We start from the raw sequence: 16,163 nt of genomic DNA, 5'->3' as shown, positions 1-16,163 counted from the left end.
TATTAATGCAGTTATGTATTATGATGTTCTCCTCCAATTTCATTATATGAAAGCAATATTTCACTGCAGTCAACAATAGGTCAGAGCTTGTTTATTACACAGAGATGAACCGGCCAAGTTATTTGCTGGCTTGGCGCTATGTTCTTTTTTATTTATTGAGTATCTATTCATTTCATTGTCTAGATCAAGTGTTCTAACTACATCTAGAAAATGAGTCTCTCTTGGTTTTTGCCATCAATTGTTTGTTTTTAAGTCAGTGCTTAAAAGTTTTTGTATTTTGGTTGGAAATTATTTCCTTCTTTATTGAAAATAGTTTTTCTCCACCTCGATAATTGAGAAGGGAAATGTTAACACGTCTGCTTTTGTCATCTTTGAGGTTATGGTTTTGTATTCGATCAATAATTGCTTGTCAATGAGCAATAAACTCATACTGCATGATGAAATTTGTAAAGTTTATCATCTAATAAGGGATAATATTTTCCTCATTGTTGTTTGTGTTTTTAAAAAAAATCATTGTTACAGATATAACACAGTATGAAAATTATTCATGCCGGTTTATAAACTTAAGTACCCTTTCAAAAGTCAGAGGTGTCCCCTTGTATGGATTAAAGGTCAAGATTTATTATGAATTGTAAGTTAGACTGTCTTTTTGATGCAACCAATCCGATTGCACATCGTTAAGAGTTTGACAATTAATCTTCGGCTGTACTTAATTGATGTCAATGTATTTAGTATGTAGAAAATGAAATCTTTCTCATTATAGAGATTGACTTGTCTTCTGGTCAATCTGGACTATACCTTTAATATTTATATGCATATATTTTTCAAGTATTACTAGCAGTACCTATAACTCTGTGCTGAATCTTTGTATCTTTATCTGGATATATAATACCTTAACCAAGATTACATAGTGACTGCAAATTATAACATGCAATTGTTAAATTCACAAAAATGCTTTTGCAGTGTGGACTAGTTTGTTGAACATGTTGAATGCATTAAAATTTTTAAGATTACAAGATTATAAAAATCCTGTTGCGCATGCATTCATCATAAATGCAGGTATCTTTAAGTTTGCATTATCAATAATCAGAGCTGAAATTTTCTAGTGTGAAAAACTTGCATTGATAAGATTTTTTTTTCACTGATTATATACAGGAACTAACGCCCATGAATCAATTAAAGGTTATCAAAATTAGAAATGTATATACTTTAAATATGAAAATGAAAGTAAAAAAAACCCTTGCAATCCACATGCTGATCCAATATGTACATGCATGGCTATGACATTTGCATGCATTTTTTTGACACTACTAATTCAGCTTGATCTGCATATATGAAGTGATTTAGAAATGAAGTGTACATGCATATTTGCGGGTGATAATTTTGCAGGGTTGAAAAATTGAAGTAGAAGGAAGAATAAACAAGTAGAAAGGGGGGGGGGGGGGGTATGGGGGGTTAGCTTATAGCTAGATAGTGTTTAAAATGCAATAGCTAGATAGTGTTTAAAATGCAATAATAGCCTGGTAATTAAGGCATTATAGGCAGGGGAATTCCCCCCCCCCCCCCCGACCCCCAACCCCGGGTCTTAGAGACAATCCTGAGTTTGTGGGATTGCGGCAATCCATGTAAAGTAATGGAAGATCTGTATCTACATGTACCAATCTGCATTTAGTAATATGTTTTATGTACCGTATTTTTCGGGGCATATGTCGATGTGGGGCATAGGCCGAATTGCTAATTTTTAGACAAAATTCAAGAAAAATCATTAGACTAGCCGAATTAGGGGATAAGCCGATTTTCAATCGATGATTGCTTTAGAGAAAGTATGACCGCTGATTAAGGAAGTCATCGTATTAAGTATATACTTTCAGAATATCGATGTAGAAAGTCAAAAGAGTAATTAAAGTTATTAAATTTGCTTAACATATATATTTCAAGCAATTTTTAAAAATTAATCTGTGTTTTGTGGCTGTTTGGTCTCTTCCGTATTCGTCGTTATGTATTGTAATTTTACATAGTGTAAATTTTTATTGCAACACCAATCTCCGTGGTTCTGTCTGGAAGAACTAAGTATTAATTAATATTTTGCCAAACCTTTTATATTTTATTAATACCTTATTGCTAAATCTCATCTAATCAAGTTATACTTTGAAAGCCACTTGTATATACGGGGTATGGCGTCCATTAGCTTAACACGTGGTTTCATATTCAAATAGAGTTATCCCCCATAATCGCTATGAATGAGAAAACGAAATACCAAACATAAAATATTTAATTTGTGTTCTTTTCATTAATTAATTAAATAGTGACTTGCCGTTATGCAGAGAAGTTGTAATGTTAAAAACACTGTAGTCAGTTAATGCAATGAAGTGTAACGGTGTACACTAGACTACGTGCCCCCAGGCTGTGTTTTAGTCACGGGTTTCACACCTTTGTATACACACGACACCAGAATACCGTTATTTCATCCAACAGAAAATTAATTGTAAAAACACAAAGCATTTGATTTATTCTACACCCAAGACCAGTGATTCCCACGAATGCAGACATGAAGAATTCACAAAAATTCCGTCACATTACATTCTACCCTGTTTCGTTTTCTTTTTTACTACGCAATAATAGTTTCCAGGGTTCATACACGAACGTGGGAAAAAATTCTTTTGATTGGGATTGTAAAGAAATACCTCGTACAGTACTGTACATTTTATTACTCACGATGTCATTACAAAAATTATCAACGGGACAACTATCGAACAATAGTTCAAACGGATAAAAAAAAAACCAACCCTCATAATAAACTGCCACAACAGTACAACGGATAAAAACAGTGCATTTTATATTTTACTGTTAATTTTTTTCAACTTTGAGACTAAGAATAGCCGATCCCGGGGGATAGGCCGGGGCTCGCTCATCGGAGAAAACAAATACCGGCCTATGCCCCGAAAAATACGGTATATTGTTTGTTACGGATTTTTGGAAATCAGAAAGAAATGCTTGTACCATGATTATAATTGTGAACTGGGGTGTTCCATGTAAGGTGCAACCTATAGTAACATCAGCTGACATCAGATTCCCCCATTGTTTGTTTTAAGCATTAGCACACATTGATGGCTTCCTTGTAACAGTATAAGGAAATGAATTTACAAGGAGTATTGTGTCATTGAGTATTGTGACAGCTGACACAAGAGAAGGTGATGTTCTTAGCTTAAACAGTCAGTCTCCTAGAAAGAATTATTTCTTGAATTTGAATCCAATGCAATGTCGAGCAATCAAATAAAACTTTCTACTAAACTACAGCAAGTAGAACCCAATGTTTGCATGGTTTGTTTAATCAGCAGTGTTTATGCTGAATAAGAGCAAAATCTAGCACCAAATAATAAGACATGCTACTAAAAGGAGTTTCTCCCAAGTGACAGTTTATTATAAAGTCTGCTTGAAGTTTGAAATTGTACATGATTAATGCTCTGACATTTGAGAGGATAATCTTCTAACTGGCTGCGTGTGGTAGTGAATTATAATTAGGCCAAATGAAAATAATTAGTGAAAGAAGCTAACTGTTAGGCTTGGGAATTGTAAGAAGTTGATTCCAAAGTAAAAATGTACTGTATTTTTTTTTAGCATTTGTGGAATGGGAACATTGATTTACACAAGAACAAATACTGGCTGATATATTGCACTGGCATTTAAAAGAGTACCTGTCAATAACTGTTATAAATATAATATCATTGGAATTTTTTCTGTCATGAACTTATAAACTGTATCCTCATTATTTCTAGGAATTTTATTTTTCAAATTATGTGGGGTCATCAATATTTTTTGAAATTAGTTGGGTTTAGTTGTTTCAGTTGATCCACCTAAATGTTTTTTCAAAAGTTCATTTAAGCAAGATACATGCAGTTGATGAAGATTTTATTTGTAATTACAGTGTGTATAAATGAAATATTATAAATGACTCACAGACACAGAAAAAACATATATGAAAACATAAAAGAGAATAAGAAGCAATTGAAAGGCAAAATTCTGTTGCATGTTACCATTTCTGGTTAAAAGCAATTAATTGTCATTTCATCCTGGATAAAGTGAGAACTAGATAATTTTCAGTGGAACAAGTCCATGCCCTAGCTATTACAGTATCCACATAGCTGTAGATCTGTAGATTACTAGTTTGAAAAAAAAAAATTGATGGACGATGACCTGTCGCAGAAGCACAGCACCACGTACCTATTGCAAAAAGTGTATACGGAGAAAAAATCAGGAAACGGTACACTTTTGTGCTCAGTAAATATACACTTTTTGCAGTAGGTGGCGATGTTGCTCTCTGGTCATTTATTCACTTATTTTCAGATGAGTGAATAACAGATCTGAAGCTATAGTATCCATAAGGAGGCATATAAACTGATCAGCCACCTAGTAAAGTGCATTAGCCAAGGAGCTGTCTATATGCATACATATTGTAATTTAAAGGAAAGTCCTTGTTTAAAATTTTTTGTTTCCAGTTGAGATATTGTTACCAAGAGCCTATTTAATGCACTTGCAGTTTAAGAAAAACTTGATTTTCTGTAGCAGTCTAGCTCAGAGTGATATTTCATGTTGATTTTTCCTGATAAGACATTCCAAAATAATCAAAAATGGGTTTGAAATTACATCATTGATTTTGAGACTTGTTATTACTTCCTGAATTTTTACACGTTTTTATTTAATATTTTTACCTGTAAATATTAAGATGGTGTCTGTGTTTGTGTACTCGGCCTGTACATGTGTGACATTGTATTATATTCTATATTTGATATGGAGGAATTTAAACACAGATCAAACTATTTTAGGGAGTCTTTTTGCATATTTGTATGTATCTACCATATTCTCTTTACTGAAAAACAAACATTAATAATTTTATATACACTGATGTGTAAAAAAAACTTATACATACATTTACTCTGTATTTTAGTTTTAAACTGAGAATAAAAGTTACTCGATCATCCCAAATATCTGTATTTCCATCAGTTATTGTTAAATTAACTGTTTCATATGTTGCAACTCTAGTGCAAAACATTATATGTGTCATTCACTGGGAGAAGCGGGACCTACTATGAACATGGTCACACCTGCGTGTGTATAGGGTACAGTTGCACCGATACATGAGAGGTGTTGTTAGGATGGTGACAAAGTGTTGCTATAGGGAAGTAATCCTGGCTTTGTCAAGGGAAAATCTTGTATATGCAGTACTTGTGTGTAGGTGTAATTTATGTATTCTCTCGAAAGCCCCTACTGTGTTGTATTGTACAGAAATACTCTGAAAGCTCTACATGTACAATTCGAACAAATGTCATCTAGTCCAGTTTCATTGTTTTGAGACGGTACAAAAGTATCCAGTGATCCACCTCTGCAATTTCGTCAGTGTTGTATTCAATTAGACTCGGCATGTGTTTGACACAAATTTACTCTAGATATCAATGATAGGTGGGATATTACATAATCGGGAGACTCCATCAGATCTCTCTGCATGGGGTAGCTGCTGTGATGCTAAAACATATAAAACCTCAAAGAAATGAGTTATGTCATTAGTGAAGCAGTCAAGTCAGAAAGATATTCATGGGAGTGCTGATTTTATTATAATATTAATATATGTATTAGGAAAAAAGTATATGGTCACCAGCAACAACACTAGACCTGCTAAAGGTACAAGATAAAAGCCGTTAAAAAGGTGATCAGCACAAACAATGCATTGAATTATTAGATGTTCACACTGATTTTAATGAATTTAGATTCATTTTATTTTAAGGAAAAGGGAAATTAATGAGTAACTCGGAAATGTAGAATTTATATCTCCATCCAACTTGATGACTAAAAAACTTAACTAATATCATGAACATGTTATATGCATTGTTTTGCTGAATCTCAGTCATTTCACTGGTAAAACAAAAAGATATTTTCTGTACTTGCAACAATTTGAAGTACTGTAGAAGCAAATATTTTCGTTGGGTTCAATTTTTGTTGTTAAACCAAATACAATTTCGTTGGCATTTAATTTCGTCATATTGTAATCCCTAAAATGTATTGCATATCAACCTTATATTTATTAATTCTTAGGTTAAAAATTTGTCATGGATTGAATGTCCTTACTTTATACTGCCAACGAAAATAATGACATTAAATCCTCTACGAATATTTCTGCTTAAAATACAGTATGTACAAACTTATTGATAAGAACATTAGCTTCTCCATATGTACCAGTCTGTTACAGTGTTACATACCATATGTCTATGGAACGTTGATGGATTAGGAATCAATAATTTCCTGTTTATGAGTGATGAGTAGAGAGTAATTTATTTTTTGCTGTGTTTTGTAGGTGGATAGTGAATAATCAAAGTCCTGAGAGTACTCAAGGACCACGATGCCGGGGGTTGGGTTCATTCGGGTCAAGCTACTTCAGGTAGACAAAGGGGACGCTGTGACCACGTCGGAACCGTTTGATCCGTTTGTAGCTGTCAATGTCAAGGAAACTGTCAACTCACCAGGTATGTTCCAATAACATCACACTCAGGGTTGAAATGTTCAGTTCATGATACACACAGTAAACGTGTTCCATTTTGAAAATCATTCAGTGAAGGTGCATATTTTTCATGTTATGTAAAACAAGACACAAATATTACTCACTTTAAGTGTTCATGAACCTGATCCTCATTGAAAAATTAAATTACAATGCAATGTCATGTGAATTTTGTGACGGAGTTAATGTGATATTGACATGTGGAAATTTTACACAGCAGTTATAATTGTATGAAGAACAGTTGACTGAAAACTGTAGTTACCGTGCTGTGTACAAATTTGCAATTGTTTAGAATTGGATATTTACATGTAGTTATAAACAGTTTACAAATATATCGATCAATGGATTTAGGATATAATTTATATGCATGTTGCTTCATTCTTCGTAATTGTGTACCTGTTTGAAATATTAAACAGGTTTTTTGTTAAGTGTATCCATCCCAGTTAACATTAAGACCACCGACACACTGAATCACACATCCTATAATGCATTATTACAATCACTCCGATGAAAATGTCACTTCACGGAAAAAGCTTCCTAAATATTTAATTTTATCCAAATCTCTACAGTTAGCATGCAGTTGGGTAATATTCCCTGTTTGTTTGATTGTTATTTAATGCAATCTCAACCCTTGGGGAATTGTTTTATGGACACCATAAATTCCTGAGTATCGATTCCCAGAAAAAGTGGTTATTTGTTGTTTTTATGATTTAGGTTGTCTGCTAGCTTCCTACAGGAACATTCAGTGCCTGCATGCCCATGTTCTTGATTTGTCTTACTATGGGTGGTTTTGGCTATAGTAGTTCCTATTTGTGGAGGGTCCATATTAAATAATGTTGTTATATGTATGACTACATGTACATCAAGACTGGAGGGTTATACCTTTTATATATACATTTGTTGTCTTTATGAATTATTCAGGCTTCCATAAAGGATCATATCCTACCAACATTGTTTCCTTTTGATTAAGGTTGAGAATACTGTTGTCAGAATCTTACAATGATATCCACAGCATATATGTTCTCAGTTGTTCTCTATATGAATAATAGATTTAGTTTGCAATGGACTACTTTTGTATGGAATCATATCCTTCTGAATGCATGTATATTCGTTATCTTTATTATTAATTGGACAGAATCTTATCCCTGATATCTGTTAAATAATGTCTTAATGATGGTAGGCAGGTTTGATTTTCTGGTTTTATTGCAAGTTTATTCATTGCAAGCTTAACTTTTAATTCAGAACTTATTAATAATTATTGTTTAGATCAAATAAGTGGTGTTATTTTGGTAATGACCAGTATGTACAATGTACTTCACTAGAACATAACTAACCTCCTCTCTTCCTAGCCTAGGTCCCTTCAGAGCTAAAATCAGTAGCAAATTTATATATGCCATCCTAGGCAGAGGGCAGACTCTCTAGTCCAATTAATTCATTAATCAAATTAAACTTGCATGAAGATTTTTCTGAGAGAGAAATATCTACACCAATTATATATTCCCATGGCACAGTAAAAGAATCGATTTAAACTGCTACAAAATGAGATGTCTTTCAGTGTGTGAAAAATAACAGCTTTAATTAAGAGTTGATTATTCCCTATGTTCTAAACCTTCAAATGAATGGGCTGTGTGATCTGTAATTACTCATCTTCAAACAGCGCGGCTGACACTGGAGACTTGATGTAAGGTACAAGACCGCCATATTGTTGGATTCTGAACAAGTTTGCTGTTTTTTTTAATGAGATTGCTCAGAACAAAATTCGATCAGCTCAGATCAAGGTTCAAGTTATTAAGGATGTGAAGGCTGCTATAATGTGGAAATAAAATGATTCGGATTTTGGCAATAAAATGAAAACTACAGATTCTGCTGATTTGCCTGAGTGAAATTCATAAAAATTGCATCAGGATAAAACTCCGAGTGAAGCTCAAAGATGAACAGGGAGGAAGATAATCCCTCTTTCACAGGCACATCAAAGCCATTCACATTTTTGTATAATGAATTGAAATATTATTATAGCTAGCTTATGTTAAAAAAATTTTTTCATTGAATAGTTGAAAATCATGTAAGGATGGCATTATGCTATAAGCACTTAAAGTTACAGAGAGCATTGAATTTCCTGTTAAGAATTAGCTATCATTCAGCTCTTAGTATTAGAATGGAACTGCATGAATAAATGCATTAGTGGCAAAATGTAGACTTGATTTCTTTTCATAATTATAATATATTTCATAAAGATAAAGCTTTGATCATTTAGTCTTGCATTTATAACAAATTGCATTGAGAAGTAAATATCACTGGAAGCTGTATGATAAGTGTTAAATATATTCACATTCACTTTGTAATATAATAATATTTTTTTTTATCCCCCCCCCCCTAATTAATAATATAATAATCGTGCAAACTGTTGTTTTTCTGCAAACTATATTGAATGATGAGGAAGATCATAAGAACTTTTATAAGCATATTGCTATGTATATTTCATAAATATACATGTACGCTTTGTCTTAAAATTGCATGCTTTTATGCTTTTATTTACAAACATGCTTACAATACAATCCTCTGAGAACAGAAAATACTGTAACAGCGAGTTGAAGTGTATGTCTGTTGTATTGGTAATCTAGCTAGGTCCTGATGGCTCTTTTCCGGAGTCAATTCATGTTTTACAAATTTTGTAGGTCAGTCAGCTTACATTTCCTATTCATTTATTTATGATAAAGCATCACATTTCCTAGTTTTAGTAAGGTTGCATTTTTTAAAAATTGATACGTGCTTACAACACCTGCCTGTCATGCACTCACAATTGTTAATACTGTATATATAGAGTTTTGCTACAGATAGTTTTCCCATATATTATGTATTTGATAAATGTTGTATCGGTATTATAACCATTAATGCTCTAAATAAATGAACGTTCAGATATTAATGGTCTTTTAAACAAATAGTACATTCAGTGCATTTAGAGCACAGTTTTCTTATATCAGCTTGATGATTTTGTAGGTCAGAAACCACAGTATGTACAGAAGAAACGGACAATATACCCAGAATGGAATACTTGTTTTGATGCTCACATTTACGAGGGTCGAGTCATTAACATGATTGTCAATGAGAAGCCCAACAGGATGTTGGCTGAAGTGACCATCAGCGCCAGAGCTTTAGCTGACAAATGCAGGGACGGCAACATCTCGTCGACCTGGGTAAGGCCCCGCAGTCACTGTAATACTGCTTCTATAGGTACTCTCAGTGAACTGAGTACAATTTACTGCATCATTGGGATCCTCACTGTATAGGTTTATTTACTCTCTAGAAACCTGTGGAAAAACCAACAACAAAACACTGCTAGGCTCTAGGTGTCTTATTAGGTCTAGGTGTACTTGGTAACTGTCAACTGCATTTTGGGGTATTCTCACTGCTTATAGGTTCATTTAAACTCTGTAATCTTGTATTTAAAAAAAAACCAATGCTAAGCTCTACATGTAGGTAAATTTAAGTCTACTGCATCTTGGGTATCCTTACTGCTTAGTTTCATCTCACCACTATAAACCATTAAGAAAAAATTATCTGATGAGCTTGTGTTTTGGGTTTGCTATATAAAACCAGAAAAGTAGTTAATAAAAAAGTGTAATGATTTCAAGGTGGTTTATATTATAACTGCATATATCATTGTACAATGTATACCCTTATGCCCTTTTTATAAAAGATATTTGGAAAGTGAATATCACCTCAGTTCTGGTTTCTCTTCATCACATTCTAAAATCCGAGGAAGGAGTCCACTGTCATATAACATTTATTTATTAAATTTGAATCAAAATAATGAAGGAAGAAATTGAAACTCATAAATATGAATGATTCATAGTCTAAGTTTGAAGATCAATTATAAGTAGGAGAAAATCAATTGTTCAGCAGAATCAATTGTTTAGCAGTTTGTGCCATAATTATATGTATCATGTCATTGTTTTCTTGCTATAATAGACAACAGATTTTCTGTTTAACAAACAACATTAGCTCTCCCAAGGCTTCATGGCACTTAAGTTTTTAGTGTATATGTACTAGGGAAGCTTTATCAAATAGCAGCCCCTTTTTTCTCCATTTGTATAATAAAGAAATCTTGGTGGTTTTCCTTAAATGTCTATGATAGGCCCTATTACCGTATTTTTCGGGGCATATGCCGATGTGGGGCATAGGCCGAATTGCTCATTTTCAGACAAAATTCAGGAAAAATCCATAGACTAGCCGAATTATGGGATAGGCCGATTTTCAATCGATGATTTCTATGGTGAAAGTATGACCGCTGCATGATGAAGGAATTTAAGTTGACGTATTAAGTATATACTTTCAGAATATCGATGTAGAAAGTCAAAAGAGTAATTAAAGTTATTAAATTTGCTTAACATATATATTTTAAACATTTAAAAAAAATATAATTGTGTTTTGTGGCTGTTTGGTCTCTTCCGTATTCGTCGGTATATATCGTTAGGTATCGTAATGTTACATAATGTAAATTTAATTGCAACACCAAACTCCGTGGTACTGTCTGATAGAACTAAGTATGATATTTTACCAAACCTTTTATATTTTTATTAAAACCTTACTGCTCAATTTCATTTAATCAAGTAATACTTTGAAAGCTACTTGTAGATCGGGGTATGGCGTCCATTAGCTCAACACGTGGTTTCATATTCAAATAGAGTTATCCCCCGTAATCGCATGAATGAGAAAACGAAATACCACACATAAAATATTCAATTTGTGTTCTTTTCCATTAATAAATTAAAAAGTGACTTGCAAGTTGTAATGTTAAAACGCAATTAATGCGGTGAGGTGTAAGGGTGTACACTACGTGCCCCCAGGCTGTGTTTTAGTCACGGGTTTCACACCTTTGTATATACACACGACACCAGAATACCGTTATTTCATCCAACAGAAAATTAACTGTAAAAACACAAAGCATTGATTTATTCTGCACCCAAGACCAGTGATTCCCACGAACGCAGACATGAAGAAATTCACAAAAGTTCCGTCATATTTCATTCTACCCGGTTTCGTTTTTTTTTACTACGCATTAATAGTTTCCAGGGTTCATACGTGAACGTGGGGGAAAAATTCTTTTGATTGGGGTTGTAAAGAAATACCTCGTACAGTACTGTACATTTTATTACTCGCAATGTCATTACAAAAATTATCAACGGGACAACTATCAGAGACGTATATACTAACGGGCTCTGTTATATCTATGTATCTGCAACTATCGAACAATAGTTCAAACGGACGAAAAAAAAAACCAACCCTGATGATAAACTGCTAAAAACATTGGATTTTAAATTTGACTGTTTAATTTTTTCAACTTTGAGCCTATGATTAGCCGATCCCGGGGGATAAGCCGATGCTCGCGCATTGGAGTAAAAAAATACCGGCCTATGCCCCGAAAAATACGGTAGTTCCTTATTCAGTAGAAATGTCCTTAATCAGTGAAGAATATGTCTAGATTTACAGTATCATACAAGGATAGCATAAACCTTGATAGACCATACTTAATCTGTAATTTGATCGAGTGTTTAGATCGTATAACAACGAGCTCTGCCTCCTTTCACGCTATTGATTCCTCTCGGTTAGCCCTTGTCATCAGGCTCCTTATGGATTCTAGCACTTAATTGCCACTTTAAGAGAGGCCTGTAGAAATATCTTCATCTGACCAGCTAACATGGATGGTAGCAAAGAGATCTTTACCATGTTGCTTTACTGCTTAGTATCATGAGATATCATCAACATCCCTTCTCTCTCTTTCCATCCCCCAACTCTCCTCTCTCTTAATTATTATCTTGAGATGTTATCTGCGCCACTTTTTTTTCTGTTTGTGGAATCGGAAAGGGAAAAATAATGTCCTCAAGTCATATAATGTCAGGTCTTATGATTACTTGGAGGAGAAGGGAGATGAGATATATAGGATTGATTTTCCATATGTCAAACACCCTGTTCCAACCTTTTGACGTTGTTGGGGTCTGATGTAAAGTGTATCTCAGGAGATCTGGCATTTTGTTCACAATTGATGCTCCCTTCACTTTACAGCCCGAGATTATTAGTCTTCATCCTATGGTTTTTTTTCTCTCATCCTAGAGAGAGAGGTTTATTACAGTCTTCAGATCATGAGTCAGGGTTTCTCACATTTTTCTTTCTCATTTGTTGTTGGTTTTATCATGATCTTGTTTACATTTTTTATTCTGCATTTTTCAAAAAATGCAAACAAAATTTCATTGCTCCAAATGTGTTAACTTGTTAATTGAATATTGAATTCATGCTTTTATTTCCAATTAAATCTATTTCAGTTTGATTAATGATTTTTAACCCCCAATAAACAATATGTTTTAATTATTAATTTCATGCTTTTGCTGACATAGAAAATTTTTATTCATCTTTCACATTGATATATTGATTTCGATTTCAGCTGGATTTGAAGCCATCTGGGAGACTGCAGATACAGATTCGATTTTTCTCCGAAAACGAAGGTAATGTCCCAGAGACGTGTTAACATTAAATGTCATAATCTCTAAAGGCATGAAAAATTCATGTGATGTGTTTGCATCTTGTACCATTTTTTTGTTCGTCTTTACATAATATTCATGTGTTAATGTATGTATCTATAAGTAAAAATATATTAAGATTATGATATTCATCAGATTTCAAGTGACTTTTGCATGCAAGAATCTGTTTTCTTTCCCAGTTCTAATTAAAATGTAGTTAGATTAATTCACTTTTAATATAAAAAATATACACTCCAGTCAAAGCATTTTAGTCTACCCATTTAATGATTTGTAATGATTTCATGAAATTTTTAATTATGCTGTTATGAATTAATCCCTTAAAAGAGTATGTATTCAAGCATTTGTTTGAAACAACATACGATGTTTTTGTTCTTTATGTACATGTAATGTACTTAATATATTCCAAAATGAATATTATGGTTTTTTGCAAATCTACACATATAATTTAAGCAAAAAGCAAAACTATAAAGAAATATAATAATGAATGATTATTTTTATGATTATAAAAAAGTAATTTTTGAAGTTTTATGAATTATTTTTGAAAAATTAATAAGATTTTGAATATGAAGATGTAGGGAAGAGAGAGAATGAGTTGTCTTCATGTGAAAAAGACTTCCATGCCTATACGTAGTGCAAATAATATGTTGGCACATATAGTAGCCTGTTATTCAATCATACAGCTGTGACTGCTTGACAATTTAAATCTAAAATTTAAACATGAATGGCTAATGGCATTATTAACGTAAGAAAATCAATAATTTGATTAATGACTAAAAAATTAATCATTATATATAGTTTCTCACGCCAAGTTTTTGAAATGTTGATGAGGGCAGCAGGTATTTATTAATGACTCAAATTTACAACCAATCTTTTAGTTACATGTACTTATTTGTGTACTCATCAGCAGATATTCATTTAACTGATACATTGGCAAAGGTTAAATATTATTTTTTGTTCTTTTTAGTTAAACAGTGTTTCCTTTTCAAAGAAAGAGTTTTTGCAGATTTTAGAACAAACATGACAAATGGTATATGCCTCTGTTTCATTCTGCAGCTCATCTTCTCTTCCACAGTAATAACACAAGTCTGAACTAAAATATGGGATTTCTAATGGCATATTACACAAGTGAATTTGCCTGATGAAACATTAGTCAAATTGAGCATGGGGTGTTTTCTTATCGATCTTTAGTGTCTGGGAGACAAGACAAAAAAATACGGAAAGTAAAAAACTGCAAAGTCCAACTTTACAAATTTGCCATCATAAAATTTCCAAAGAATACACTTGTCCTTTTTTCTGCTTCTAGGCAATATCATAAAAGCTTCAATTTTTAAAGATAACAGACATTTATTTGGTAGATGTTTCTGTCACGTTTCCATTGACAGAGACTAGCATTTATTCTGAGTCACCTAATCGTTTGTTTACAATGGAGAAAACCAATAATGATAAGCTACGTGTATAAAAATCTGAAGAAAAAAAACAACAATAAAAAAGTTTGATACGGCGTTGATTTTTCTGATGTGGCGATGCCTTAGAAACAAGTCATTAATTTTTTTTGGCCCAACATGGTTTTTTCAATAAAATGTGTCTGTATTGAAGTAAATAAGCCATATATTATTCCTAATATGCATCCTGGGTGTCTAGAAAATTGATGAAGGAGGATATCTATATTTGTTAAATTATGTCATTTTGTCATTGAATCATCTGTAAAAGAAATACTTGCTTTCATATGTAAGTACTTCCCTTTAAAATAGAAATACAAATATGTGGCTGAACAATTCTTCATGTAAAAAAAAGTTTGATATCTTATTATAATGTAATATTGTAATAAATATGTCAATCAATTTATTCTATGGAAAGGGGAGTGGGTGCTAATACTGTCAATGGGAAAAATCCTAATGCCATAAAAATACAAATGCCAGAAATTATGGTAAGGTTCAAACCCAGTTTTGTTGGATTTTCTCTTTAGGGAAAGTTCAAGTTGAGTGTGCATGACAAAAGCATGTATCTGTTGTTATTGAGATTGTCTTGTTGTTTTTAGAGGTAGCTCCCGGACCCTCTGTCAAGTCCAAAGGTAATGCATCAGTTTGCTTCCATGACTTGTAATGTGATAGATTCTGTAATATAGATCTCAGTGTGTGGTTGCCCGTGCTTGTAGTGTATATCCTATTGCTACCAGGTCATTGCTTCACATCAATATCTCAATCATTGTTTTTACCTGATCATGTCACATACTGCATGTGTTTGTTCATATAACTGACTGAACATCAATAGACATCTTTCCATGAGATTTTAATACATTTTTTTCATATAAAGTTTTTATCATTGTGTGTTTTTAAAATTTTTTTTTTTAGTATTTCATTTTTATTTATTGATTTATTTTAATGTTTATTTATTTTTGTTTGTTTGTTTGTGCACTAACTGTTCTTGGAAAAAGTTGAAATGAATGCTTTTTTTAAAGGTGTGTGGTATGCATCATGTGTATTTCATATTATCAATTGTATGTAAATGTTAATAATAATCACATCTATACAAAAACATGCAGTTATGAATATCGTATACCAAGATATGAAATGCAGTTAATGTGAATGTTTTTTCAATTATGATCACTTAAAAAATGAAGTAAGTGCTTAAAATTAATACATGTAGATCGCTGTACAATTGCAATAGGAGATAGTTAAACCGAGAGGACATCCTGAGTTACTATTTCCCTGTATTACGATACCCTATCCACTTGTTTTGTTTATAGCTTATATATGCAATCTTATAGATCCATTATTTTATTGTACCCCATGCATTGTTCTTGTTTAAAGTTTATTTGCTATCAGATGGATGCATTATCCTTTTTTAGTACACCCATCCTCCCTTCCCGTTTCTTGCTCCCTGCTACGCGTGAATCAATCACTTCCTGTACAAAATGATGTACCATATCATGATATATGAATGTTATTAATTGTTAAACAGGGGCTTTCTAACTTCTTTGCCTTAAATGAATTATGTTGTACTTGTATGGATACTGAATTGAATTGATTTTGAACATAAAGTTTGTATCTTTGCAAATAAAAAAAATGCAGCAAAATTGA

At 32.7% G+C, this 16,163-nt stretch overlaps 1 protein-coding gene across 5 annotated transcripts in view; it reads left to right on the top strand.

Annotated features, from left to right (window-relative positions):
- LOC128158280 (protein kinase C delta type-like) overlaps nucleotides 1-16,163 on the top strand; it is a 34,611-nt gene that overhangs the window by 10,266 nt on the left and 8,182 nt on the right. For 4 of the 5 annotated variants that reach the window (XM_052821039.1, XM_052821040.1, XM_052821038.1 and 1 more), the window contains 4 exons: nucleotides 6,347-6,515; nucleotides 9,545-9,741; nucleotides 12,987-13,047; nucleotides 15,122-15,154. In XM_052821039.1, coding sequence (XP_052676999.1) covers nucleotides 6,392-6,515; nucleotides 9,545-9,741; nucleotides 12,987-13,047; nucleotides 15,122-15,154 — 415 coding nt within the window. In that variant the 5' untranslated portion in view covers nucleotides 6,347-6,391. The remainder of the gene's footprint in view (nucleotides 1-6,346; nucleotides 6,516-9,544; nucleotides 9,742-12,986; nucleotides 13,048-15,121; nucleotides 15,155-16,163) is intronic. The other variant, XM_052821042.1, reaches the window with a different exon arrangement.

The sequence above is a fragment of the Crassostrea angulata genome, chromosome 8 (genome assembly GCF_025612915.1).
Source record: "Crassostrea angulata isolate pt1a10 chromosome 8, ASM2561291v2, whole genome shotgun sequence".
NCBI lineage: Eukaryota > Metazoa > Mollusca > Bivalvia > Ostreida > Ostreidae > Magallana > Magallana angulata.
This window is presented reverse-complemented; position numbering and strand designations above follow the sequence as displayed.